The sequence below is a fragment of the Rhea americana genome, unplaced genomic scaffold, assembly GCF_003343005.1.
Source record: "Rhea americana isolate MKP2758 unplaced genomic scaffold, rheAme1 scaffold_92, whole genome shotgun sequence".
NCBI classification, from domain to species: domain Eukaryota; kingdom Metazoa; phylum Chordata; class Aves; order Rheiformes; family Rheidae; genus Rhea; species Rhea americana.
Window position 1 is genome coordinate 3278726 of NW_028187111.1, and position 26326 is coordinate 3305051.

The following is a 26326-nucleotide window of genomic DNA, read 5'->3' on the forward strand; positions in this document are numbered from 1 at the left end:
AGCTGGCGGCGGAGCTGGCGGCGCGGCGCAGCGCGGAGGCGCGGCGGCTGGTGCTGTCGCCGCGGCGGCTGTCGGGCCCGCTGCCGGCGGGGCTGTCGCAGTGGTTCCCGGCGCTGGAGGAGCTRGACGTGAGCGGGACGGGGCTGGCGGAGCTGGGCGCGGAGCTGCTGGCGCTGCCGCGCCTCCGCACGCTGCTGGCCAAGAACAACCGGCTGGGCGGGCCCGGCTCGCTGCCCAAGGGGCTGGGGCAGGCGCCGCTCGGCCGCTCGCTGCGCGTCCTCAACCTCAGCGGCAACCGCTTCGCCGAGGTGCCGCCCGCCCTGCTCGGCCTCCGCGGGCTGCAGAGCCTCAGCCTCGGCGGCAACCGCCTGCACGGCATCCCGCCCGACATCCAGGAGCTGCGCAGGTGAGGGCCCGCCGCCGGGCTCCCGGCGCTGGGGTGCCCCCTCCCCGCGCCGGGCTGCCCGGGCAGGCCGCGGCCGCCCAGCAGCCCGGGCTTGGTTTTCTCGCTCGCAAGCGGAGCGCGTGGCCCGGAGAGCGCGGCCTGCTCCCTCCCGCCGGCGTGGCACTGTGCGGGCGCCGAGTTTTGCCCGGCCTYGGGTGCCCTTAAAGCATCGCTCTCCCCCTTCACGTGCACATCGGGTTGGTTTTCCTCTCCCGAATGAACGAGCGGCCTTCTGCCCCCGCAACGTGGGCAAGGCTCCCAGGGTTTCATGGCCCTGGGGCTGCTGTGGGGCAAGGGGAGCTCTTCTAGTGACAGTTCAGTTAGCACACAGAAAGTGCCTTGGGAAAGTGCTCCGTGTTTTTGCTTTAATACAGGTCTCTAGGTAAGCGAAGAACAAAAGCTCGGCTCTCATGCAGCTCGTGCCTGGTGGACCGTGCAAGAGAATAAAGAGACGGTTGTGGCATATRCGGACAATAGGGCCCTTCTTGTTGTCAGAGCTCCAGTCTCGCAGTGTTTGCTGGCATGGCTGGGCTTCTTGATTTATTTCTATCCACCCTTGTGGCTCATGTAGCCATTGTCAACTGACAGATCTCCTGGGGCATAGAGCCTTAGGCTGTGCTCAGGTGCCCCGATACACCCAGCTCTGGAGCTGGATCARGCCTCTGCAGGCCAGTGATGTAAAACCCTATGACTGAATCATAGTAGTTAAGAACATTCCTGGGTCGAGGACAGATCGTACGTAGGTTTGGCTGTTGCTCTCTGCATTGACCTCAGATTTGTACTTCTGAAGCCTGCCTTACTCCTGAACAAGCTGGGAAYTGTGTGTCTCGCTTGTTACATGTGAACACTTCCATGTGTTCAGCTGTTTTCCCAAGCCTCCATGTGCCTCTCTGCTAAGACTTGGGTTTGAACTTTCTCCACCTCAGGCCTTTTGCTGGGAGACTCACTGAAGGCAGCCTCTCTTATGCAAGCTTCAGCAACCTTGACCCTAAGTAGTTGGATTTGCCGCAATGGCTCAGCAGAGCCAGATCCAGTGGAAGCAGAAGATGTTGTATGTGGCATGCTATGTCCTTAAGTCCTAGGTAGAGGTAGTAAAGCTGCTTGAATGCTGGAGGGAAATGTCTTTGTCCGTCACAGATGATAAAATGCAGCATAGTGTGCAGTTTTTGCTCAGATAGCACACAGTGTGCTTCTTTCGGGGCTCTGGAGCAATGCTGGGCTAAGCTAAAGTCCAGAGATGCTGTTTGGCATATTGAGAGCTAGGGAATGCCTTGCGCTTCTCAGCAGAGCTGGGTTGCATCCTGGGTTGGAACTGTCAGGTGGAAGAGGAATCTAAACTTTCTCCCTGTTCAGGTGCAGTCACTTCAGGGATACCATAGGGAATGAGGGCAGTGGCACTCCCTTCGTAGGAGAGGAAGTCAGTGGAGGAGAGCAATGCTGTTTCAATGCTGTTTCACGCTCTGCTGCTGACCTGGGAAGCTATCATTGCTCAGCCTGAGCTACTAGGCTGCACAGTGCTTTGTGTGATGCCCTAGTGGGCTGTGTACAGTGCTCCAGAATGCTATACTCCAGCAAACTACTGCTGCCTGTTTACTCTGCTTTATTCCTCTGGCTTGCCCTGAAGCAGGGCTCCTGTTTCTCCTGCCCTGCAGCTTTTCCTGGGCTGGTCTTGCTTGAACCCCAGAATGACAATTCTGATAGGGCATCATGGACAAAGGACATCTTGTTTATCATTAAAATATGATGTGTCAGGCAGAAAAACTGAACTCGCTTCATGTCTGCTGCCTGTGTAATAACTGTTCACTCATTGAACCTCTGCTAGTACGTCACCTTAATAAAACTGAACTTTAGCTCAAGATAGCAAATTCACATTCCTCCAGGATTGTCAGCTTCTTCATGGATGTTGCCATCAGTGACTCTTATGTTTGTGGAACCACTTGAGCAACCAATGAGAGAGGCATGCTTGTTTGCCAGAGCTGGGAGAAAACAATACATTCATAACTTAATATTCCTTGAATCTTGACTCCACAGGGAATCTTGAGACTACTGGTTGGAGCCAGGTAGCCAATGGCACTCTTACCAAAAGGGTAGCGAATATATACTGAAGAGAAATTGCTGCTAGACCCTCCTCCCATCCGCCAACAAGAGAGGTATCTTCAAAATGAACATGGATAATTTTGAGGTGGGCAAAATGAGCCTGAGCAAAGACAGAGCAGAGACGGGTTTTGTGACAAAGTGGCACAGAGGTTTCTATTAATTCCATAGTGCCCAGGTGGAGGGAGGGGAAGGTAGGACCTGGAGTAGATATTGAGTCTTCTCTGTCATCCTCAGCCTCACAGCTCAGGCTACACACTCTGTCTCGTTGTTGCTCGCAGACCAACACTTTGAGATTTTTCCATAGGCCACTTCCCATCAGAGAAATTTTCTTCGTGTCTTACGGTCTCTGAAACCACAGAGGAATGCAAGCAGCGTTTTGACCAGACACATTCTGCCTGCTGATACTGGGGTTCCTGGGGCCAGCAGTCCTCTTCCTCCTGTGACCCTGGCAGCTTCCTATTTGCTCTAGAGCCTGACTAAAGAGTTGGCCATAGTTGCAGAGATCTAGAGATACTTCTTGTGTTTCCAGGGAATGACTGAGCTCTTTAATTCTTAATAGTTAAGCTTCATATTTTTTCTCCCTTTCCAAAATAGCTTTCTATTGTAGTTTTTGAAGAGATAGCACGTCAATTGTTTTAATGAAGACCAAGGATACAGCAGGTAAGGAGCCTGCATGATGAAGCTGCAAGAATAGAAGGCTAGAGGATCTGTTCTGCAAAAGGAGAAGGAACATGCTGGCAACTACAAAACCAAAGACCTTGGAACAAGAGATGTGTGTCATGAATGCTTACTCATATGAAGGCAATAAATCCACAAATTTGCAGCAAGCCAGGGTCAGACATTTTCTGAAAAACTTCCTAGCATGTTTCCAGGGATTTGGCAAGTTAATGAACTGCAGTAAGAACTGTAGCCAGTCTTGCAGTCTCATGTTATTTCTCCCAGCTTCAGCCATCTGCCCATCCTTGCCCACACAAGTGTTTTAGTTGTGTGAGATCCTGTGCTGGAAGAAAGGACATTTCACCTTCTTCATAAATTATCAGTTAGCTCTCGGCCAGTTTTAGAATGACCACCTGAAAGTGTCCTAATGATTGTTGTTTTCTTCAAATGTCTCCATAAGTAGTTAGACATGACCACTATAATGATAGCAGTGTGATGATGCTGGTCAGAGCATGCCAGCACCAGGAATGAATGGCCTTTGCTGCATACTTTCCCCCATGGAGGTACTGTGGAAAATACAATACTGTGCTTTCCTTGTGATCCATTGGTTGACTGTCGGCTGAGCAGCGTCAGTATAGCGTGTGTGCTGAATTGCCGCATTGGGTGTTGCTGTGAATTTAGAGTAGAAAATGCGCCAAATAAGCGCAGCCCTCTTTGCATCACTTTCGTATGTGTTTGCCAAATAAAAGAAGAACTTAGAATAGGTGATTGTAAGCATCATCTCTTCTGTAGTTCTACCTCCAGCATTGATCATGGTGTGTTTTTGGTGTGAGATTATGGGAAACCATTTTCTCAGACTTGATTCACAGCTCCTAACAGTTCCTTAGCTGTGAGCTACTTTGCTGCATAGACGTTCATCCAGCACATTGATAGTGCTGTTTCCTCCTTCTGCTGATCTAGTTGGGGATGCATTAAGAAGCAYGTATTTAGTTAGTTAGCAAGAAATACAATCATGTATTGTGTGTGTTCTGTACAAAATTAGTTGGCAAGGCAGCGTGATAAAGGGACTTCATCTGTCCAATTGTAGCCTTTGGCTTATGGGCATGCGGCTTGCCTTCATCCATGCATTCCATGGGAAAGGTCTTGTAAATGTTCCCTAGAGGGAAAAGTTCTTAAGAGATTAGTGAAATGCAATTGGTACCTTGAATCTCCTAATATGAACTTTAAGTTTAGTCTTACTCTTCTTGTTAATACCTTCTGGGTTCAGTAGAGCACTAGGAACAAGCAGAAAGAGGGTAGGAAAGAACTGTGCTGTTTCCAGATGTCTGTCATACAGGTTCCTTTCCTGCTTGCTTGGGTATTTCTAGTTAAGCCCATTTATTCAAGGGCTGGGATCAAAGGCCTTGAACTTGTAACTGGATTCCTGCAAGTTTTGTGTAAAGGCTTAGATGCAATGAAAGCCAGAGGATCTGTTTTTACTCATGGATAGTATTAAGCATGTTAGACAAGCATATGCTTAAGAATGCCAGTTATGGTGTGGGAAAAACAGCAAATGAAGCTTTGATGAAGATACAACATTAGGAAATTTGCTTGCTGTTTCCCTTTTCTCTTTCCCTCTTCAAACGTTTTGCAAATAGTTTTCAGACAACTGTTTGATCTTAAATTTGTGTGTCAGCAAAAGCTGTGTAGTTCTCTCAGGAATTAACAAATCGTAGAACAGGGTGAGCAGGAGTGTGCTGTGGGCTGCTTTTAAAATCCTCCCTTGTGTGAGCCTCAGAACTGCTGGGGGGAAATTTCTTGCTAAAAAGCTTGTCTTAAAAAGCCCTGGAGTTAATTCAGGTTCGTTGTTTCTTTTCAGATTAGCTATTTAGATGCATCTGTTTGATGTCAGCTGTTAGGTTTTATCCAAGCAAATATCTTTAGGGAAACTGGATGGATTGAAATTTTGAGTGTCTTCTGTGCTGGAAGGCAGTCTGCCCTTGAAACAGCACTGTGAAAGTCTTAGAGTAATTGACAGTGTTAGAAATACCTCTAGTGCTCAGAATGGGCACTTCCTATTTTCTGAGTGTTTTGGAGCCTTTTAGATTGTTTTGTGGTACATGATGATGTGGAAGCCTTCAAGTCATATTTAAGCAAAAGTGTTCAGTCTCTTGACATGTCAAAAGTACATTTTGATGCCACCATCTGAATCAGTTCATAACTGTGTGAGCGTTTCCCTGCTTCCTTTCCATAAGCAAAAGAATTTATACTGTCACCTTAATCTCCAGTTGTGAAATTCCTCACGGGAGAGGAGCATCTGATGATGGGTTTGAAGTGCGGACCGCTTCTTGGCGGCGATTAGTGCTGGCTGCGTTGAGTGAGGGGCCTGCTGGATGTAAGACTGAAAGAGGTCATAGCCCTTTCTTAGTGTATTTGTAAATACTGCTAAATGGCAAGAGAAGGCATCTGCCCCTACTAATTACTCTGTCAAATATTTTCTTTAGCTTTCATGCAGATGGCTGTGTACCAGATGTTTGTGGACATTTGCAGTGATCTTGCATACCTGCCAAATGGGAGATCGTGTGTTGCTCTCCAAAGGAGGCTGCCATTCCTTAGCATGGTTTCTCTTCCTAAGATGAGGTCTGTGGTATGTGTGTGYGTGCATGCTTGCATATTGGAAGAGTTATCTCCATATTTTATTGTTCTTAGAATCACTTTAGAGCTCAGTGGCCAACTTTAACCAAAAATACTGGAGGAATGGAGGTTAGAAAATGTCCCCGAATTTGAAAGAAGCTACCAATGTACAGAGAAGAGACTTGTAGAAACCCTTATAGTGGGGAGAGAAGGGAATGGATGTGACAAACCTGGGATCTGTTGTTCTCTGACACCAGGTACCTGTCCCGTGTTGATTCGCTGATGTCTAATAGGGAATGTGCTTATGCTGCAGCCATGGTATAATGATGCTATGTGTGTTTTTGTCCCTAGCTTGAAACTTGTACAGCCAGCCTTAGGTTAGAAGTACATAATTTATTCTAGCTTCAGAAATAAGGGCTAAGCTTACATTCTCTTTAGCCAACAAGAAGTGCGGTTGCTCACTGATTTTTCTAAGTTCTTGGACTGACTTTTGAAAGTACAGACAAATTCCAGCTCTCCCTCTGTGTATGCAGTGATTTGTACCTGCATGAGACTTGAGATGGCTGGTCCCCAGGGATATCCAGCTTAATGACTGCTGGAAAAATTGGCTCTTCTTGTGAATGATTACTTGGAAATCTCACTTGCTAAGCTTGTTCTTGTGTTGCCTTCTGATCCTCCAAGCAGGAATACTTGAGAGCCAGCATTGCCTTGGATGCTAGGTATGAAGTTAGTATGACATGAAAATCATACCAGGAATAGATGAGTTAAATTGTGACCCTAATGGTGTGGTCAGCACTAATTACAAAATAGTGGTGTCTCTTTAAAATCCTTGCCCATGTCATTAGTTCTGCTCAAACAGGTCTTGACATTTTAATTTGATACAGAAATGACTGTTTTTAGTTCATCTGTCTTGCTCAGCCAAGGGTAGACTAGATCCTTCTTTCCAACAAACTGTATTTTTGAGGGTTTTTTTTTTTATGGATTTCTTTTGCTACTGAGCTGTATTTCGATGGAAGCTGTTAGAATATCTTCACTGCATGTAGAATAAGTCTCTTTATAGACTCAAAATTTCCTCCCTGTAAAGTGTTACAAACTTGTCATTTAATTCATATCACAAATTGATATTGGAAGTCTTGGGTTTGATGTATCAGACTAGGCCTTGTGKGGTGTTAATCTACTGACCTCTGAAAGATGATTCATAAGATATGTTAAAAGAAAACATTTTTTAAGGAATTTAAAGATAATTCCTTATCTTCAGTGGCATTTTTAGTTAGTGATAGTTTGTAGTCTGATTTTTGGCTTGTGTATCTTAGGAGAACCCTCAGCTATACTAGCTTACACAAACTTTTAAAAGAATGGATTTTAAAGCTGTAAATAGCTTGGCCATGTTTTTGCACTTTGAGTTTGTGCAGGACGTTGGTCCTGAAACTTATGCATTTGAAGCCTTGAAATGGTTTTGGAAAACATTATTTACTGTATGTTTTGCTTCATTCTGCTTGTTTCCCTGGCATTATGTGTTTTTATGCAGCATGGCCTTACTGACATTATTGTCTTCAAACAGAGAGGACGCAGAGTTAATTATTCACTTTTCCTAGGAAATGGAGACTTGTACAAATCTTGTTTAAACATTGAAATCCACATTGCTGAAAGTCCCTTGCCCAACAGTTTTCAGCATGGGCTCCTGCAATGGCATAGAGTTAAAATTTGCATAGGAACTGTAGTGTCAGCAGTTACAGTCCTAATGAGAACCAGGCAGCCTAAATCCGCTTTGGGAAACAATGGGGGCTGAAGGAGGAATTTTAACTAAAATTTTGGACTTTGTCAGGGATCTAAATTTAATTAAAAATAAATCCCCTTGACGTGTTCTCTGCACAACAACCTTCTTCCTGCCACCACTACTCACCTAAAGGTTGTTTATTAGGAAAGGGGCTGCTTCTGGGTGGTGGGTTGGTGTTTGTTGTACGGTGTGTTTTTTGTTTGTGTGCTTTTTTGTATGTTTAAAATGACTTCCGTATGTGCTGTCCCCTCTATCTCTCAACTGAAGCAAGTAAAATGGCTTTGTTTCAAATGGCCAAATTCAGTTAAAACTAAGGCTCAGAAATGGCTTAATTTTGTGGCTACTTTGCCAGATTTCTGGTGTTTAGCATGCTTCTGGTATTCTTCAAAAGGGTGTGTGATGCTGGGGCAAGTCAAGCTCTGTGAGCATCCTGTCTTATGTTGCAGTGCTCTGTTGTTCTCCTGTTCTTCCTTTTGGGCAGATGGACTCTGTTCATGACCTCTGGAGCCCAAGCAAATGCTGTCACTGGATCCTTGGGTTCATGTTTCTTGGAAGAATGAAATAAAATAGTCTCTCTACCATTCTTGTGCTCTGTCTCAGTGGATGYCTCAGCCAGGAGTTTCTCTGGCGCTCCATGTGTGCCCTGGCTCAGGTCCAGGGTTTAAGCCTTTCCTGGGTCAGGCACTGCGTCCCTTGGGTGGTTTGGCCATGTGCTCCTTTGCCAACTGTATCTGTAGTCTCTCTCCAGGAGTAATGGTGAGATGGTGTCTCCTATTCCAAGGAAATCACAAGCTGTTCCAAAAGAGACGCTGATAGTTGTGGCCATTTGTGCTCCCCTGACTTGCAGGGTCTCGTCTCTCCCCTTGGTGGGCCGGGAGGCAATGTACGCTGTACTTACCCAACTCATCTGAGTACCTATCAGAGATCTTGAGCAAGCACGAGTACTGCAGACACCTGCAGATAGGACTATGGATCCACCTTCTTGAGGCACCAGAAAAAGTTGACTTAATCATGATTAGCAGTTGTGTTTCATCCCAGCCAGAGGTAACAAAGCCAAATATTCCCTTTCTCCTCTTCCAGGCAACATCTGAGAACAGGGAAGGAGAAGTCCTCGACTGTTCGATAGGGACACTGAGAAGTGGACTCACAGCAACTACACTGAAGTTGTACATGACAATTTTTCTTTCAGGAAGGGCAGAGATGTACAGCAAATACTTCTGTTTGGCAGAAAGGACCGAGGAGACACATTAGCACCCATCTCCTGTCCAGAGTACTATGTATTGGCAGGACAGGCAGTGTTCCCCTGCCCCCAACTGGAGTTAAGCCCATCCAAACTAATGTCTGYGGTAACTTTGGGCTCCGTGATGCGGGTATAATGAGATCAGTCTACCTGAGAAACTGCATGTGTGTACTTGGGTGGCTTCGTCAGATGGTGTCTGTGCTGTTGCTGCTGTACTGTTGTCGGTATGTGAATTATGCTAAAGCTGGACTGGGTGCCTTTCTTCTGCTGGAAGGTCACAGTTAGTCACTGGGGAATCAAGTGACACTATAAAGAGCAACTAGCACTTGTGCAGAGCCAAGAGCCATGGGWTTTTTCAGAGACAGCTGATACTTTTTTGCTTTGCTCCTGTTGAAATGGAGAACTCCCACKGGTTGCAGCAACAGCTGCAGGAGTGCTGCAAACTGTGTGTGCACAGACTGCTTTGCCTTGGAGGTAARGGCAGATGTTTTGCGTGTGGGATAGGTGTAGGAGTGGCTGGTACTTTCCTGCCGATATAGTGGTGACTGTAAAAGACCGAATGAAGGTAAATTTCAATATTACCTGTTGCAGAACAGCCACTCTTGTATTTTTGATGTGCYGCTCAGCTTGCTTTCCCCTTCCCCCTCTCTCAGCAAATTATCTCATACATAGTCAGCTTAAGTTTGAGAAACGTTGAAAAAAGTTTAACTGTAACTTTAAGAAACGCAGGAGATGAGAAGACATAGTGTTAAATGAAACTGGAAGTGACCTTAATGAAATGTGGTATTTTCCCTTTCAGTTTAGAATTTCTGTACCTTGGAGGGAATTTCATTACTTCAATTCCGCCTGAATTAGCAAACCTGCCTTCTCTAAGCTATCTAGTTTTATGTGACAACAAGATCCAGAGCATTCCACCTCAGTTGGCACAGTGAGTATTTACTCTTCATTCTGCATATGTGGACGAAAGCAACTGGGAGGATCTGTTTGTCCTTTAATTTTTTTAATCTATCTAGACTTGAACAGGAGTAGCTTTAGCACGATGCACTGCTGGCAGACTGTGAATACATAATATGAAAGCCTCTATCAAAAGATTGTGGAAAAAATGTTAAGGGGACTTAAGGGTTTTCTACAGGAAATCCYGAGAAACACCTGAGCAACTCAGAAAAAATAAACTGCCATGTTGCTGTGTTCTTGATCAGGAATGCTTTAGTCTATTTTGTCTTTCACCAAAAGCCTTTTATGTTTGTATGTGTTGTACCATCCCCTACCTGTTTTCCCTTGGCATTTCTTGTTCCAGGATCTCAGAATGTGTTCGCATTCATTAAAATCCCACAGCACAGCTCTRGAGAATAAGTTACTGCTTTATGTGTTACATAATGGGAGAGAGAGGATGCTTAAATGCTGTTTGGGTAGCCTAAGATTGGARATGAAGAATTCAGTATAGTTATAACCCCAAAAGCAATTGGGTGGCAGCGTAGACATTTTCTGAGTTAGAATTTGATGACATAGTGGGGTTATTCTTGAGGGATAATTTTTAATGACTTCAGTTGTCTTGTAGCTTGCATTGGTTTGAGACCACAGCATCCTTGGATACTGTGCTGGAGTATTGCTTTGCGCTTCCTGAGAGAGGAGAATGCCTCCTCCAAAAGCCAAGAAACTGCTCATCACCCATGCAGATGCTAACCTGGCCTGAACTTGCTTAGTTTTTGAGATCTGATAGCATCACAGCACAAGGTGATGCAGCTGCAGGCAATGAAAACATGGGGTTTTCCAGAGTTGGCTGCCTACCAACATTCATCTTYAATGCATGAGTGAAAGCAGGTGACTTAATCAGAGTATTGTATGGAACTGTTTTTGATGCATGTACTGGATATAAGGAAATACTATCTCCCTCTAAAAGTGCTGTTTGTATTCTGGAGAAAAAATCCATACTACTTTTTTACCAGGGGGAAGAGAAGCAAGAAGGGTGGCAGCATATTTCAGACTGTAACAGGCATTGAGGAACTAACCCAAGTTTTCTAGGGCATTGGGTGTGCGGGAGTAATAGCAGCTCTTTCAGTGTGCATTTATGCTTTAAAAGGAGGGAAGAAACAGAGGGAAGAAGTAGATGGGTGGAGGGAGAGTAATCAGGTCTGTGTGTAATGCAATTGTGGAATGATTTTGCTTGCACCTCTTGACGGGGTTTCCATCTCCATCTTCAGGCTGCATTCCCTGCGTTCCCTTAGCCTGCACAATAATCTGCTCACTTACCTCCCTCGAGAGATTCTCAACCTGGTTCAYCTGGAAGAGCTGAGCTTGCGTGGGAACCCGCTTGTGGTTCGGTTTGTCCGTGACCTGACCTACAATCCCCCAAGTCTCCAGGAACTGGCTGGACGCACAATTAAAACGCGCAATGTTCCCTATGCTCCCAGCGATCTCCCAGAGAATCTTGTCCGGTATCTGAGCTTGGCCAGCAACTGTCCCAATCCTAAATGTGGGGGTAAGCTCACCTTTGCTCCTCTACTTCCCTCTTCTACCTGCTAGTTTTCTTTCCCTGTGACTTGCTAAGACTTTAGTAGATCAGTAAGCTTAGATACGTTGTTGCATCCAACTTCTGTAAAGCTGTATTTCATTGGCTCCAGCTCTCCTGCAACCTTATCTTTAAGGAAGCTTGTTAGCTGCCATTTCTTAACTTAGGAACACTGTTTAAAGTTGTAGTGCTAGTTTGYCATGTGCTAGTTTGTCATGTTTGCATGAGGATATAAGATTTTTGTCAGAATCCTCATGGCTTATCCCAGCACTCTGTAGTGCTRGAACATCCTGAAGTTTCTGAACAGTCTGCCCTAAAATATCACAAACTGGTCAAAGGACAGGAGAACTTTTGCAAAGATTTATATTTGGACTGCTGGACAGTAGATCCAGTTTCTGGTTGAAAAAGAGGAGGTTTTAGTGCTTKCCAGTTACCAAGAGCAATTAATAAAGGTCTTGCCTGGGACAGCTAGTTTACAGCACCTATATGCAGAGGACTTTATAGATAAGCCTGGAATGCTTGGGCTTAATTTGGCTTAATGCTTAATTTTCATCCAGAGTGAATGATCTGTGCATTCTATCCATAAAAGATTAACAAAAAAAAAAAAAGATATTTTTTAATTGCTCTCTAATCTGCAGTCCATATCTTATCTCCTTATAGGACAGTATGTAAGGGCTGGAATTCACATCGGAAGAGTTGTTCATTTTCTCTCTCTCTCTCTCTCTCTCTCCCCCTCTCTCTTTTTTGAATTTTTCATGGTATGGGTAACAGTGGATTTTCTTTTCTTTTCTTTTTCTTTTTTTTCTTCCCACTTTGTTTCTTATGACCTAACACAGCACTTGGAGTGTTGCTCTAACACTGCAGGAGAAAAGCTTGCTCCAAAYCTGCTAGGACTTAAACACCATTGGAAAATTCTGAAAATGTCAGCGTCTAAAATCACTCCGTGTGACAGGAGAGAAATGTAACTGTGTGTCAGAGCAGCACTGTTGCCATGGAGAGATTCACCCAAACTCAGCATGATGACTTCACTCAAGCAGAAGAGAAGTGGAGCTATGAAGGAGACAGGGTTTATTTGCAGACACGTCTTTGCTAGCRTGTGGAAGAGGTTTTACAAACTTGAAAGTAGGGTGGGTGAATTCTTTGAACATTTAAGGAGAATTCTGGAAATTTCCAGCCTGAGATTTCTCCTTAAAACTTGGAAGAAATTGCCTCATTCTTTGGAATTGCTGTCCTGTGTCTTTTGATGTAGAACTTGTCTTTCTGAATCATCTACCTATTATACTTTTATAGGATTTTTTTTTTCTTTTTAGTGTACTGAGAAAAGAAATTTCACATGCCAGTTTCCATGTGTGTCCTGGTACCTTCTTTCTCTGGTGTCTCTTCTGCTTCCCCATTTAGTGCTGTGTCAGTTAAATGCTAATTTGAGGCCCAACAACCCTGCAGAGCTTACACATTTCTCAGCCTGCTGTCTCATRTGTTGTCACTGTGACCTCTGCCCTTACAGGTGTCTACTTTGACAGCTGCGTCAGACAAATCAAGTTTGTTGACTTCTGTGGGAAGTATCGTCTCCCGYTGATGCACTACTTGTGCTCCCCGGAGTGCTCCTCTCCCTGCAGCTCTGCCTCCCAGAGCTCCACTTCTCAGAGCGAGTCCGACTCTGAGGATGAAGCCAGTGTTGCTGCGCGCAGGATGCAGAAAGTCCTCCTAGGATAAAAGAGACTGAGAGAGAAAGACTGGAAGGAAAACATTAGAAAAGCAATAATGGAACTGTGAAGTATGAGCTTCTTGCCGGAGGGGCTCACAAGAAACTGTCCTCAAGTCCACGTAAGGGGATGTAAGAACATCTTAGCAAGGCTAGACTTGCTTGGTGCAAGGCTACTTAGGAGAACTAACTCAGTGGCAGAGTGCCTGTAGGTTGCCTGGGGTTGTTAAAAACATCTGTTGTCTGGGAGGTCACCCTTGTATGCAGTGGGAGGGTTTTTTTTTTGTTTTTTTTTTTTTTGTTTTTTTTTTCTTGTGGGCAGATTTTAAAGGGGTTTTAATATATGACACTTCACTGGAYTTTAGTCATCCTGCAGAGCAAAGGTGACATTGTCCAGGGCTTATAACACTGTGGTAAATCAGAAACAGATTAATGATGCTATGTGGGTATATGTGGACCCCATTGTTTTGTACAGTGTTTTGATTCTTTTCTGTCTCCTTTTAGTTACAGATTTTACATCCATTTGAAAAAATGTGATTTCTTTTTTTTGGTCAGGAGTAGATTTTTCCCAGACTATAATTATTCTTTCTTTGTCTAGAGGCATAGGATTTTTATGCTTTCGTAGACTTTACAGCCCTACAACTGAGTTACCCTTTTTCTTCCTTGTTGTACCAAGCTGCTCTTTGTGTTTCTTCCTAACTTAATTCCCCCTTTTCCCCTCTTCTTACCCCTTCCCATTACACCTGGACTGTTGCTGTCTTTACATAGCCTCGAAACAATAGAAAAGTTACTCTGTTGAAACTTGGGATTAGTTTGGATCTTTGGCCATATGTGCCTGTGCTAGGGACCAAATGCAATGCTCTGTATCATGCCTTTGACCTCTCAGCTTACTGGAGCAAATCTCTTAAATATGTGACTTGCAGGAAGGGTTTTAAGATTGACCTTCCCAGTCTTTAAACAACCATGTCCCCCACTGTGGCTAGCTCTACTATGCTTGGTATGGTGTTAAGTTCATCTTAACGCTGTCTTTAAGTTCATCTGCTTAAAGTAGGCAGCAGTTTAGTGAGTTAAAAGTACAGGGACAAGCACGGTGGAGGTGTTGTTTTTTTCTTTATTTCTAACATGAGAGGAAAATCTGGTAGGAGGAATATGTGCAAGGTGCTCAGAAAATATGCCTTATAAGTTGGTTTGGAAGCTTGCTTGTTTATCTGTTTGCGTTTGCTCTTGTTCCAAAAGCTTAGGCAGTCTGTCAGATTGTTCAGGTAACACATTCAGTTATCTTAAACTGTGTTTAAAGGAAAGCTGCAGAAAATAGCTCAGAACTTTAAGAATTAAGAAATAACTTTTAAAATTATGAAATTGGCAGGTATTTGTACATCTACTTAGGGGACTGGTGTATGTTTTGCTCAGTCAGAGCTGCCTCTTTATTGATAATCATAGCAGCAGCCCCTTTGCAGTTTGAGATACAACAAATCCAACTGTACATTCAAATGCATGAGCATAGTAAATACTTACAGTGGTAAGAAGCTAAATGAACTGGCACAACTTTTCTTTTTTTTTCTTTTTTTTTTTTTTTTCCTTAAACCCACTTTAGGGAAAGGGGAAATAAAAACCTGTGTTCCTCTCCTGCATTCGGAAAACACATGGAGCTATTTGAATATCTTATGGCAGCTCAGTGTTAATGGGTCTTTTAATTATATTTGACACTTTAATGAAGCACTTTGATAATTTTACTCTTTATAGCTAGCTTTAGTGATTTTTTTTAATAGCAATTTTTCTTTTAACGTGACCTGAAAAACAAGGTCTGTGAAATTTGGTATGTGCCAGTCTGTCTTGGTGGGCAGGTTGAACTTCTTGCCTTGAAGTTACTTGACAGTATGGCTCCGTTCCCTGGGTTCCTTTGTAGAGAATGCTTCGAAAGAAACAATCGAGTTGTGAAGTAGCCCCGCTTCGGTTATTAGTCATTGCAACGTAGACTCTAAAGATTGCCCCTGACAGACGCATGCCTAAGGGACTAAATGGCACATACTCTGTGCCTTTTTTGTGTATATTTAAGACACAGTAAGGTAAATGTTCAAAGCAACTGGATGTCTCTTAATCAAATTCTGTGAGTTGTGCTTGGGAAGAAGAATCTAAACGTTTTGAGAGAACCCAGTTGCTTGATGTTGGTTGGTTTAGGATCGGTGGCTCACATTTCGTCCTTCATCTTCTCCTTCAGGTGCTTTTTCCTGTCCCAAGTGCATATTGTCCTACCAATGCTAGATGACAGTAAACTGACTGCAGAGACACAATTTCAGATTTACTGCTAGTATAACTAGTGAGCAACCGAGTGATCTAGAGCTTGGTTCTTTTGCCAGTGAATGTGAGCCACGCAAGTTGAGATCTCAAGATCTTTTGAGCTCAGGGCCGTGAGGTACTGTCTGTCTTCTCTTAAACAGCAGCTTTTCTTTAGTGACATACCTTCCACTTCAAAAAAAAAAGAAATAATTTCACAACCGCTTTGCTGCCATAAATCCTATTTGCATAGTAACACCTCTGGGTGATGGGTTAAGACTAATGGCTCCATACTGGTGACTGGGTCTAACTTAGCTCCTGCTTTAACTGCATTTTCTTTTCCAGCCAAACTAGTGTCCAATTTCTGGCCTAATTCTACTAAGGTTAATAGTAATCTGTCTTTGTTGCTTTTTCTCTGTAGCCAGGTCAAAACTTGGCAGCTCRTGCAATGGATATCTTTATGCAGTTCTTTGAAAATTTTTAGACTGTATGATAAAGTATCCTTTATCTTAAAAAATGTATATATGTTCCTGAATACAGCTAATTTTTTGTTTGTTTGTTTTTTGCCAGTGAGCTTTGAAGTGCAATTCAAGTAAGTCAGGTTTTAAACTAATCAAGGACTTGTAAGAAATACAGCTGGTTGTGGTTCCCCCCTGTACGCCTGAGTTAGATTTGAGAGGGCTGCAGTGCAGTGCTGAACATACTGAGCCTTCAGGAGCCTCGTTTTTCAGCATTTGTTAGCCCCCAAACAGACAAAACTTGAAAATATGTTGAGGATGGTAGGAATTTGTTTCTGTTGTCCCCTTCCTCCTGCAGAGGCACTGAAAAGTAGRTAACGGGTTTGCCAGCATTACAGCTCTTTTGGCAGTTTTAAATAGTGGATTTCAGTTCCTACAGATGCATCTCCATTGGCAGAGTCTTCAGTCAATGTTTTGGTATCAGTCCCCGTGTTGCTACAGTAGCCCAGCATGCCCAGCTTTTGAAAACATGCTTAAGTTGAGACACAAGTGTGTTAAGTGAAGCTGCTCATTCTGTTTTCCCTGCAGTGTCTAGGACCCTGCCTACATTGTCCCTTTGTCCCTCCATCCCATTGCCAAGAAGAGCTGATGGGGTATTTCTGAATGCAGGTACTTAATGTGAATAGTGGGATCGCATCAAAAAGAAGCAAAATACCAATWTGACTGGAAGCAATTTATATAGTTGCCAATTCTTTCGTGTTTCTCTTTCTTTTATTAAAGGTGAGACTTGAGGAAGTCAGTAATGAACATTTAAACATACTCTTGAAGTAGCCAGATGCAGKTTTTCATGGACTTCTGTCCTGGTCACTTCAAGTCTTTGAAATCTTGTATTGAATTATAATGGAAGTAGGGGGGAGGGAGGGGAGAACCAACTCCTTTTTGTTGCTTACTCTTTTTGGCAATAATGAATGGGAGGAATTTAATCCAATGAAAGTAATGAAACTTAATCCCTGCAATGTGTCTTTGTTACCCAGTTGAAAGATCTATTTTAATGCATCTTATTCACACCAGGCAGATGAATTCCCCCTCTCCCCCTGTCTTTGTAGAGTCTCAAGATACTTCAAATAGACTACTTCAGGATGCACACTAACACAGCAGTAACTCTATCTTGGAAGCCTTTCTATTGATTATTTCATTTGCCTGCCTGACTAGAGGATTGATCTTTTACTGACCTGAGCATTAAGGGTAGAAAGGGTTCTCATCTAGCCCTCTTGTGAATTTTTATCATGAGCATTTGTTTTATGAAGTCTTAAAGTGCCTTATGTTTTTAAAAATATATTTTGCTAGAAATGTATGAATATATAATATCTCTAACAGTATTTCTTAATGAGCTGTAAAACAAATTGTAACACTAAACCAAAAATAATATTTCTACAACTGTCTCTGTCTGTTACTTGACAAAATCTCTGTTCTTGTATTGCTGCAGACAGAACTGTGAACATTAAAAATGGGGCTACACATGGTCTGGGAACAGATTAGATTTAATCCATGCTGTGGAAAGCCAAGAGCAGGTGAGTCTTCCAAAGGGACTGCTGAAACTCTTGGCTTATGGGACCCATTTATAACATTATTACGGGACTGGAAAATGTTACAGACAGGAAACTTTTACTCCTGGAACACTGTTGCATAAATTTGTTCCACAATTTAAATGTAAAAGTAATTAATGGGTAAGATAAAAACAAGAGAAGTGAAGACAGTGTCACTTTATAGAGATTTCTAGCAATCTGAAACAGCAGTTTTGAAGTTCTTGAATTGTTTCACTCATTTTAAGGGGCTAACTTTGAAATCTATAAATGACTTCTTAAATTTAATGTTCTGATTGTCTTAACTGGCTAACATGTTCCCATTTCTTGTGTAATCGCATGTTTCCTCATACATCCTAGAGTTTCTGTGATTTTATTGCCAAAATATTTCCATTCCTACAGTGCAATTACTAGTTGTCAATTCAGCAGTGTGGCATATTGGAAAGTGGGATAGTGTAAAACAAGAACTACTTGATATCAAGTTCAGCAAGAACTTCTTCACAGAGATGGTTCGACTATATGAATAATAAGCCTCTCAAATTGTTCAACAACTCCGTTTCTAATAGTTTAAAATGCTGTAGGATCCAATGACGTTGACTGTAACAATCAGACTGGGAATATTTTTGCATCTTTTTGTATATGATACCCCTTTTTGGAACCTTCTTAATACCTTTTCTATATTAGGAAACGCAGAATCAAAGCATTGGCCAGAAGGAACCTCTGGAGGTCTCTAGTCCAACCTCCCCCTTTAAACAGGACTGTTTCCAGCACTAGTCCTGGTCACTGTGGGTTTCTCTAGCTGTGTCTTGAAAACCTCCAAGGGTTGAGGGCACTTGCTCTGGTGCTGAAATCCCTTTCTAGTGCAGAAGTCTTTCCAAATGTCCAACATATTCCTGTCACTACCTGCTTGTCTTCTAATTTAAAGGAATGAACCTCAGCTCTCAAACTTCCATTTCTGTTTTTAGCACTATTGCAATGAGAAGTGTATAAATGAAACAYGAGTTATGTAGATGCCTGAAACAGATGTTCAGAATGCCAAACTGACATTTTTAGACTCACACAGAATTGCACAGATCTAAAAGAGGACATTATGTTGCTGCTCTGGAAATTTTCTTCATAGAGGCATACATTTGCTACCCAGATGCTGTAGACTGTCTTAGGTGTCCGAGGTAGCAAGAGAGTTGTATGTATGTACCTTTTTCCTCTGCACCGAGCTCATATAGTTTGCAGTGTTAAGCATTTAAAAATGTTATTAGAAGGAAGTTAGTCCTTCAGTGCCACAAGGGTGCACTGAAGAAAGGCCAGGGCTATCTGTAACCTTAATTGCAGTGCAAAGATGGTGCACTATGTCTGACTATCTCTTCCCTTTCCAACAGCCCTTGCTGACACCTTGAAAGTGAATTTTTAAGAGGAGATTTAACTAAGTATCAAGCCCAACAGCTTGCTGTGGTCTCCTCTCCCACCAGGCAGCAAAATGGAGAGTTTTGTCAAGGAGATTTAGCAGCCAAAGTCCTTTTAAGACAGAGGGGAAAGTAATCTAGGGCAGAGTCCCTGGATCTTGCTTCCAGGAGCGTCTTCTAATTTCACTTCAGTGACTGGTGCTGGTCACCATGGGAAGGTTGTATATGAATCTCTTTCTCTTGGTCCGAGACTTCACTGGTTGCGGTATGAAACTTGCTGTCATCCTAGCAAAGGACTGACATTATCTTCAGAGTGTTGTTCAAATGTCACATCTGTAACACCTGCTTTGAGTTTGTGCAAAAAGAAGCTTAAAACAGTACAGACTAGCAAGTTGTAAGTTTGTCCTAAATACTGTACTTTGGTCAGAGTGTCAGAGTCCCACCAGGCTGATTAGAATGGAGGGAAACTAGCATCAGAAATGGATGGAGATCTGTAAAGCGCAGCTTTTGAAATGCTATTGGGATTCATGGCCTTGGGCTGCCTGTTGCCAATGCTTTTTTGGTGTGTGGCCCCCTGCATGCATACTTTGAGATTACACAGAGTCCCGTGAGTAGACCACCTTAGTTTGCTACTGCTGTGGTCATGTTTAGTGAGGAGAAGGGCACCTCCCTGTGTTTGGGGAGGAGGGTGTATTGGCCTTGCACAGAGCTGTAAGGGATGTGCTACAGAAACCAGCCAGGGCAAGTTTCCAAAAATCTACCAGGCTAAGCAGTGCTGCTGTTGAATGACACTTTAAGCAAGAAGCCAGTTCCAGGTCCCTTGTCTGATTGGGTTTCACATCTACTTTGGATCTCAGTAATAGCTCCATTCCACATTGCTTTCTAGCAAGATTGGCTAAGGGCAGCCTTCTGCTAAATGGCTGCTCCTGAATGTGCAAAGCACTGGTAACAGTTTCTTCTGAGCACTGGAGAGCAGCTAACCCATGAGTATGCTTTTTTTTTAAGCTAGTATTCCTTTGGATCCCTACAAGGCATTACCAGGCAAAATGAGATCCTCATTGCCAGTGTGGGAAGAGGTAAAGGGAACTAGACAAGTTGGCTGTCAGTGCTAGGAAGGAGTCTTTATGGGGGGTTAAATGTTTTCCAATTTTTATGTGCTAGTAGTGTGAGATGGCTTGTCCTGCTTTGATTTCTGTGGCTCAGATACTTGCCTGAGTCATCACAAGCAGAAGAACTACCATGGTTCAGCTGGGCTGCAGTATGTCTTGCATGCATGACCTTAGCCTATTGCAAAAGTAAGGTAAAGCTGATGCCTACCTTGCCAGCACATTTGGCTGCTTTTCTCCATCTAAAAGGAGTTTGAAAAACATGAAGAGAAATCAAGAACTGTAAAGGAAGTAAATTGAACTCAGCAAGACTGAAAAGCACTTATTTAAGCAGTGTAACGCTCTTGCTTTTCCTTTAAGTCTCCAGGGAAAAAACATCTCACTGGTTCAGAAGCATGCTGAGGCACTTCAGAGAAGTGGAGACAAAAAGAGCATGGAGTGATTTCCAATGGTTCAAAACTTCCTRTGTGGCAAAGACAGCAGGCTGTTGGCTGCACCAGGGTCTTCAGCAAGGCTTTTGACACCATCTCCCATAACATCCTCCTAGATAAGCTCAGGAAGCGYGGGTTAGACGAGTGGACAGTGAGGTGGATTGAGAACTGGCTGAAAGGCAGAGCTCAGAGGGTCGTCATTAGTGGTGTGGAGTCTAGTTGGAGGCCTGTGGCTAGTGGTGTCCCCCAGGGCTCAGTACTGGGTCCCATCCTGTTCAACTTGTGCATCAATGACCTGGATGAGGGGACTGAGTGCCTCCTCAGMAAGTTTGCTGATGATACCAAGCTGGGAGGAGTGGCTGATACACCCGAGGGCTGTGCTGCCATTCAGAGTGACCTGAACAGGCTGGAGAGCTGGGTGGAGAGGAACCTCATGAGGTTCAACCAGGGCAAGTGCAGAGTCCTGCACCTAGAGAAAAATAACCCTAGGCACCAGTACAGGTTGGGGGCTGATCTTCTGGAGAGGAGCTCTGCAGAGAAAGACCTGGGAGTGGCTGGTGGATGACAGGTTGACCATCAGCCAGCAATGTGCCCTTTGTGGCCAAGAAGGCAAATGGTCTCCTGGGGTGCATTAGGAAGAGTGTTGCCAGCAGGTTGAGGGAGGTGATCCTGCCCCTCCACTCAGCCTTGGTGAGGCCTCATCTCGAGTACTGTGTCCAGTTCTGGGCTCCCCASKACAAGAGAGACATGGAGCTACTGGAGAGAGTCCAGCATTAGGCTACAAAGATGATCAGAGGGCTGGAGCGTCTGCCCTACGGGGAAAGGCTGCAAGAGCTGGGCCTGTGTAGCCTGGGGAAACRAAGACTGAAGGGGAATCTTATCAATGTCTATAAGTATCTGAAGGGAGGATGTCAGGCAGACAGGGACAAACTCTTTTCAGTGGTGCCATGTGACAGGACAAGAGGCAATGGGCAGAAACTGAACCACAGGAAGTTCCGCCTGAACGTGAGGAGAAATTTCTTCACTGTGAGAGTGACGGAGCACTGGCACAGGTTGCCCAGAGAGGTTGTGGAGTCTCCTTCTCTGGAGATCTTCAAGACCTGCCTGGATGTAACCCTGTCTACCATGCTCTAGGTCACCCTGCTGAGCTGGGGGGTTGGACTAGATGATCTCCAGAGGTCCCTTCCAACCTTACTGATTCTATGATTCTATGAAATGCAGATTTTCTGTGTTGGCAGAATGCTGACAGGAGAAGTTGGCTAGTACTGGGCCAAAAGAGCCCAGGACAATAGTTCTTCAAAGGCATAACCCTTTCTCTTAATGTTACTTCCCCTTTCTCTGTTGACAGTCACTATGAATGTGTGTTGGTTATTGCTGCTGATATCTGGCTTCACATCTTCATGCCTCCAATAAATCCACTAGTGGCCTTTGGAGGCAGAGTAGAGCTCTTATGTGGGTACTGTTAACTGTTTGCTCTTTCTCTGGCCAGATTCAGGTGGGTTACAGTGGCCAGTGCCACCCTTTCCCAGAGCTCCAGCTAGAGCCGACAGTTTCTTCTCTACCCACATGAGAAAGTCTTCTAGGCAGATAGTAATGTGGTGATGAGCCCTAGTGCTGAGTCTTTCTTTTTTTTTTTTTTTTTTCCAAGCACAGAGAAGCTATTTCTTGGTTAATATGACGTATTGGTGTAGAATGGGGCATAACTTTGACCCAAGCCAGGACACTGGATGGGAAGGCCACCCCTCACTGTGACTGGAAACTATCCTAACAGATTACAAGCAAATGTTAACCYAGAGGCAGGAATGACAAAACCTGTGGTTTACTGGTGTTTCTCCCTTTGAAATCTCCTCATGATCACTCTCAGCTCCTGAGAACCTGACAGTGCTGGCTCAGCCAGTGCAGAGGCAAGGTCTCAGGTTATTCTTGTGTTGAGCTCAGACCACAAGGAGACTGTTGAAATCCTGCATGGAGTATGCAGAGAACTCATCTCTGCTGAAGGGTGACTTTCTATACACCAGAAAGGAGAAATCTAAGAACAAAGTCCCTCAGCCTCAGGACTGGAAGGGATCCTAAAAAACTTTCACCAACTATTTTCATCAAGTTATGGATCTGTCTTGCCCTTTGATTGATCAAAGGCACTTGCATGTCTTGGAAGGCTGCTACTAGCATGTTGGTCACAGAAACAATTTTACCAAGCTGGATCGTTCCATAAGGGAATGTGACAGAGCTGGCACGTTACAGTGTTCCTGCCTGTGCTGTGACACAGAYGGATTGGGGAGTGGGTAAGTTAGGGGACAGAATGGGCCCTTCCTCTGGACCATGGCTTCGGCCGGTGGGGGGTGGAATCACGAGCCAGAACCCAGCGGGTTGACATGGTGCTCTTTACAGCAGCAGGGYGACGTGGCAGAGTGCATACTGCTGGAAGAAGGGCCTGTGTGGAAAGCTCAGGGTTGTTCTGTGTGTGGGGGGGTTGTCCCTAAGAGTAAATTAAATCTTAGTCCTAGAGTTCCGAAAATGAATAGGAGAGGAAAATGCTATTTTTCAGCATGTGTTTTTCCACAATTCCTGGGGGTCCTGGCATCCACAGTAAAAGTGACTTTGTAATGAATGTGCATAATGTTGAGCGAATGTTGTCTCTTGTGCCAGACAACACTATGTAATTGCTGTCTGAAGGCATGCTTTATAGATGCTTTTGTATTAACTGCCCCATTGTTCCTCAGGAATAAAATCCATATGGTTGACGTAGATGATTAATGGACTCTGCTCATGAGAGGGATGACATTGAACAAGTCTTTATCAAGCTGACAAATCACAGGAGTAGGAGGAGTGTGGAGTCAGAGTTGGACATGAAGAGTAAAGGGCCTTATGTTTCCCTTAACTATTACCTCTATCAACTCTATCAACCTCTATCAACTATTTCCCTTAACTATTACTATCAACCTCTGCTTGAACTATGCCAGGTATTTTTCAGAGATGGGAAATATAAAGTTTAGCTTGATCGTGCTTGGTTAAGCCTGGCCTTCAGAGAACATCCTTTGTATCAAGCAAACAGGTTGCTGCAACTTTCATATCTCTCTCTATTGGAGGAAGATCCCTCTAAGCCACTCAGTGTGGTACCAGATTTGCTTCTCCGTGTATTTCCCTGTTCTTCATCAAAGCCCCTCTGTGGCTCTCTGAACTCAATCCCAAGCTTGTAAAACCTACCCAAAGGCTTAGACAATTCGATGAAAGCACTGTCTGAACAAAATGCCTTGTTTTCTGTTGTGTAGCACCACTAAAAGGGACTCACTGGACGATTAAAAGGTGTTCATCGCATTTATATAATCAAACACATTTATGATCAACATTAGAACATCTAGACAGTGGGAGACTGTCTGAAAAAAATGGGTGGCTTGCAGCAGTGTTTTTAATCTTCAGATAAACACAGCAGTGTATTTTCCAAAGGTCTGTAGTTAATTTCTTTAGGTATTTGGGATTAAAATGTGCCTTTTTTTTGTTTCTTACTTTCTTTAAAGCAGCAGTGAGTCTTCTGCTGAGAGATACAATCATGAAAGGCCTTGTAGAAAAATACGTGCCTGGGCTCGTTGAAACATGTTTCAAAACAGTCCAGGAATGTCTGAAACTTTACAACTTTGCATTTCCTTTTCACAGCTTGCTACCCTATCCAGCTGCTTTGAAAACCTGTTCAAAAGATTTGCTATAGTGGTRTAGGGAAAATGCCTCCTGAAAGTCCCAGACCACTGGCCATGGCTTGTATTGTTGCCTAGTCTCAAACACTGCACTCCAAGCATCCCCCATAAAAGCATTTCATAATGCTCTAGGAAAGTAATTTTTGTTTGGTGTGTATGACGGGGGGGGGGGGGGGAAGTATAACCTTGGGAGAAATAAACTCTCCTTGATCCAATGCTGCCAACTGGCATATTCTAGGTGTGTTATGACAGTGGGTATTTTCATCCCTGGACTCAGAGGTTTGTAAGACAGCAGGCCGTTAGGAAGAAAATTGCTGTGGAGCAYGTCCAGGAGTGTCTCATTCACTTTTTCATCTCCTGATAAAATGCTTGTAGGTATTTCACTCCATTCATGTGGAGTTGAAGAGTATATTTCTCCTCTGGWTTATTGCTATAAATTTGGCCTATGTTAAAAGAGGCTGGCAAAGCCCTAATGATGCACGTTACTGCCCCTGGGCTCCCCCTTGCAAGTCGTGAGTTGTGGCTGGTGAATTCCCTGCCAGGCTGAAGGCAGGCGGGGTGGCTCCTACGGGCAGCATGTTCCCGTAGCAAGGCGGAGGCCCGGCTCATGCCTTTTCGCCTCCGCCAGCTGCATGTAAACGCCCCTTTGCAATGCCRTTTGCCTGGCAGCGAGTTAGCAGGGCTTGTCTCCCATCCACAGGACAAGTGGGCAAACGAAGGTGCGATGTGTAAGGGGAAGGGAAGTTAGTACAGTTACAGCTGACAGTGTCAGGCTGTCTCAAAAACAAGCTCTCTTGCAAGCTGGGCTGTCTGTCAGCAAGGATGCTCAAAGCGTGCATCCCCGTGTGGCCCAGGGAAGGCACAGCATGGGCTGTGAGCAGTTCTGCCGTGTGCTCCATGAAACCACTGTGAGCTGCAAGTGTTTTTTTTTTTTTTTCACAAAAACGAGAGAGACCTAAACTGCCTGTGGCTTATGCAAGGTGGCTGCAAGGCTTAGTAAACAGCAGGTGTCTTTACCACTACGCAGCTGAGTTTTTGCATCCAAAAGGTAGTTTCTCTTAAGTAAAAGAGGATCCCACTTCTTGTGGGTGCCGCTGGAAACGGGCCTTGGGTTCAGACTCAGCATGCTCCTTGGTGGCTTTAGAGCCTAAAAGCCATGTTGTTTAAAATCTTTATRTAGCTTTCGCCCACTAAATCACAGCTTGCTTGCTTTCTCAAGTTCCTTACGGGGTTTGTGCAGCGAAGGTAGGACATATTTCTGTTTCCTTTAGGACTTCTCTTCCACCAGAACTGAACTCATCTGCATGTGGATTMCCTTTACCCTGTAGGGCAAAGTTTTTTCTACCTCATATGGTATTTCTTTTACCCTAAAAGGCTAGGGAGATGTGCCCACAGCACCTATTTGGCAATGTTTTGGATGCCATCTTTAACAAGTGATTTTTCTGAACTCTCGTCCCTTTTCAGGCAAGCTGTAGCTTTTTGACATATGGTATGGATTATACTTTTTATACCATCCCATACATCACAAGAGGACCCCAAGGTGGCTTCTGAAGATATGTTGCACCTCATGTTTTTTTCAAACCAGCATCGTGATATCCCCAGCTTCCTGAGGACAAAGGTGAASCTTGATGACACTTTACCAGGACAAAATGAAGCATATCTGTTCTGGTCTGGCATTACTTAAATAAAAATGGTGTTGGTGCAAGGCTTATAGGTAAGAGATATACTTGATGATGTGTAAGAGTGACAAATGTGTTTTCTATGGATGGAGATGTAGCTTGACAGGAGTAGGGAAACTTGCCTCACAGAGAGGTCCGTGTTGATGCACCAAGAGTTGAATCTTCCAGAGAAATCTGTGATGGAGGGTGAGGATTCACGGGTCTCATGAGCCCATAAATCCTTAAGATTGATTTGCCACTCATGGAAAATCTTTTCATACTTCCAGAGGTTCTCCAGACAACTGTAATAGTTCTGTGCCTGATCAAGGCCACTACAGGAGGTTGGTAGGGGTTTGTGGTAACTTTGTTCATGCAGGACACTAGTTCCTGCAGAATATAGCCTTGCTACAAAAAGTCCCAAATGGCATTTGAAAAGAAGACTGTTCCAGTCATCTTTTGCTACTGTTCCAGGTGTCTCAGAAATGTATTTTCACCCAGCCTGCTTACCAGACACCTGGAACATACTTGAATTTAACTAGCCCATGCAGGGGCTGAGCTACTGTTTTATGTGAAAACCCCAGCACTGGTACTCTTGGTTAGAATGATAAAGATTCTTCCATTGCCCGTGTTTTCTCCTTGTAGCAATGTGTCTGAACATCACAGGCAGCCTGGGCATTTCAGCAATAA

At 44.1% G+C, this 26326-nt stretch overlaps 1 protein-coding gene across 1 annotated transcript in view; it reads left to right on the forward strand.

The window, feature by feature from the left end:
- Window positions 1–17643, forward strand: part of LRRC58 (leucine rich repeat containing 58) — a 25144-nt gene extending 7501 nt beyond the window's left edge. Inside the window, exons 2-5 of the mRNA XM_085324611.1 lie at window positions 3–406; window positions 9629–9757; window positions 11031–11308; window positions 12843–17643. Coding sequence (XP_085180737.1) covers window positions 3–406; window positions 9629–9757; window positions 11031–11308; window positions 12843–13051 — 1020 coding nt within the window. The 3' untranslated portion in view covers window positions 13052–17643. The remainder of the gene's footprint in view (window positions 1–2; window positions 407–9628; window positions 9758–11030; window positions 11309–12842) is intronic.
- Window positions 17644–26326: the final 8683 nt, after the last annotated feature.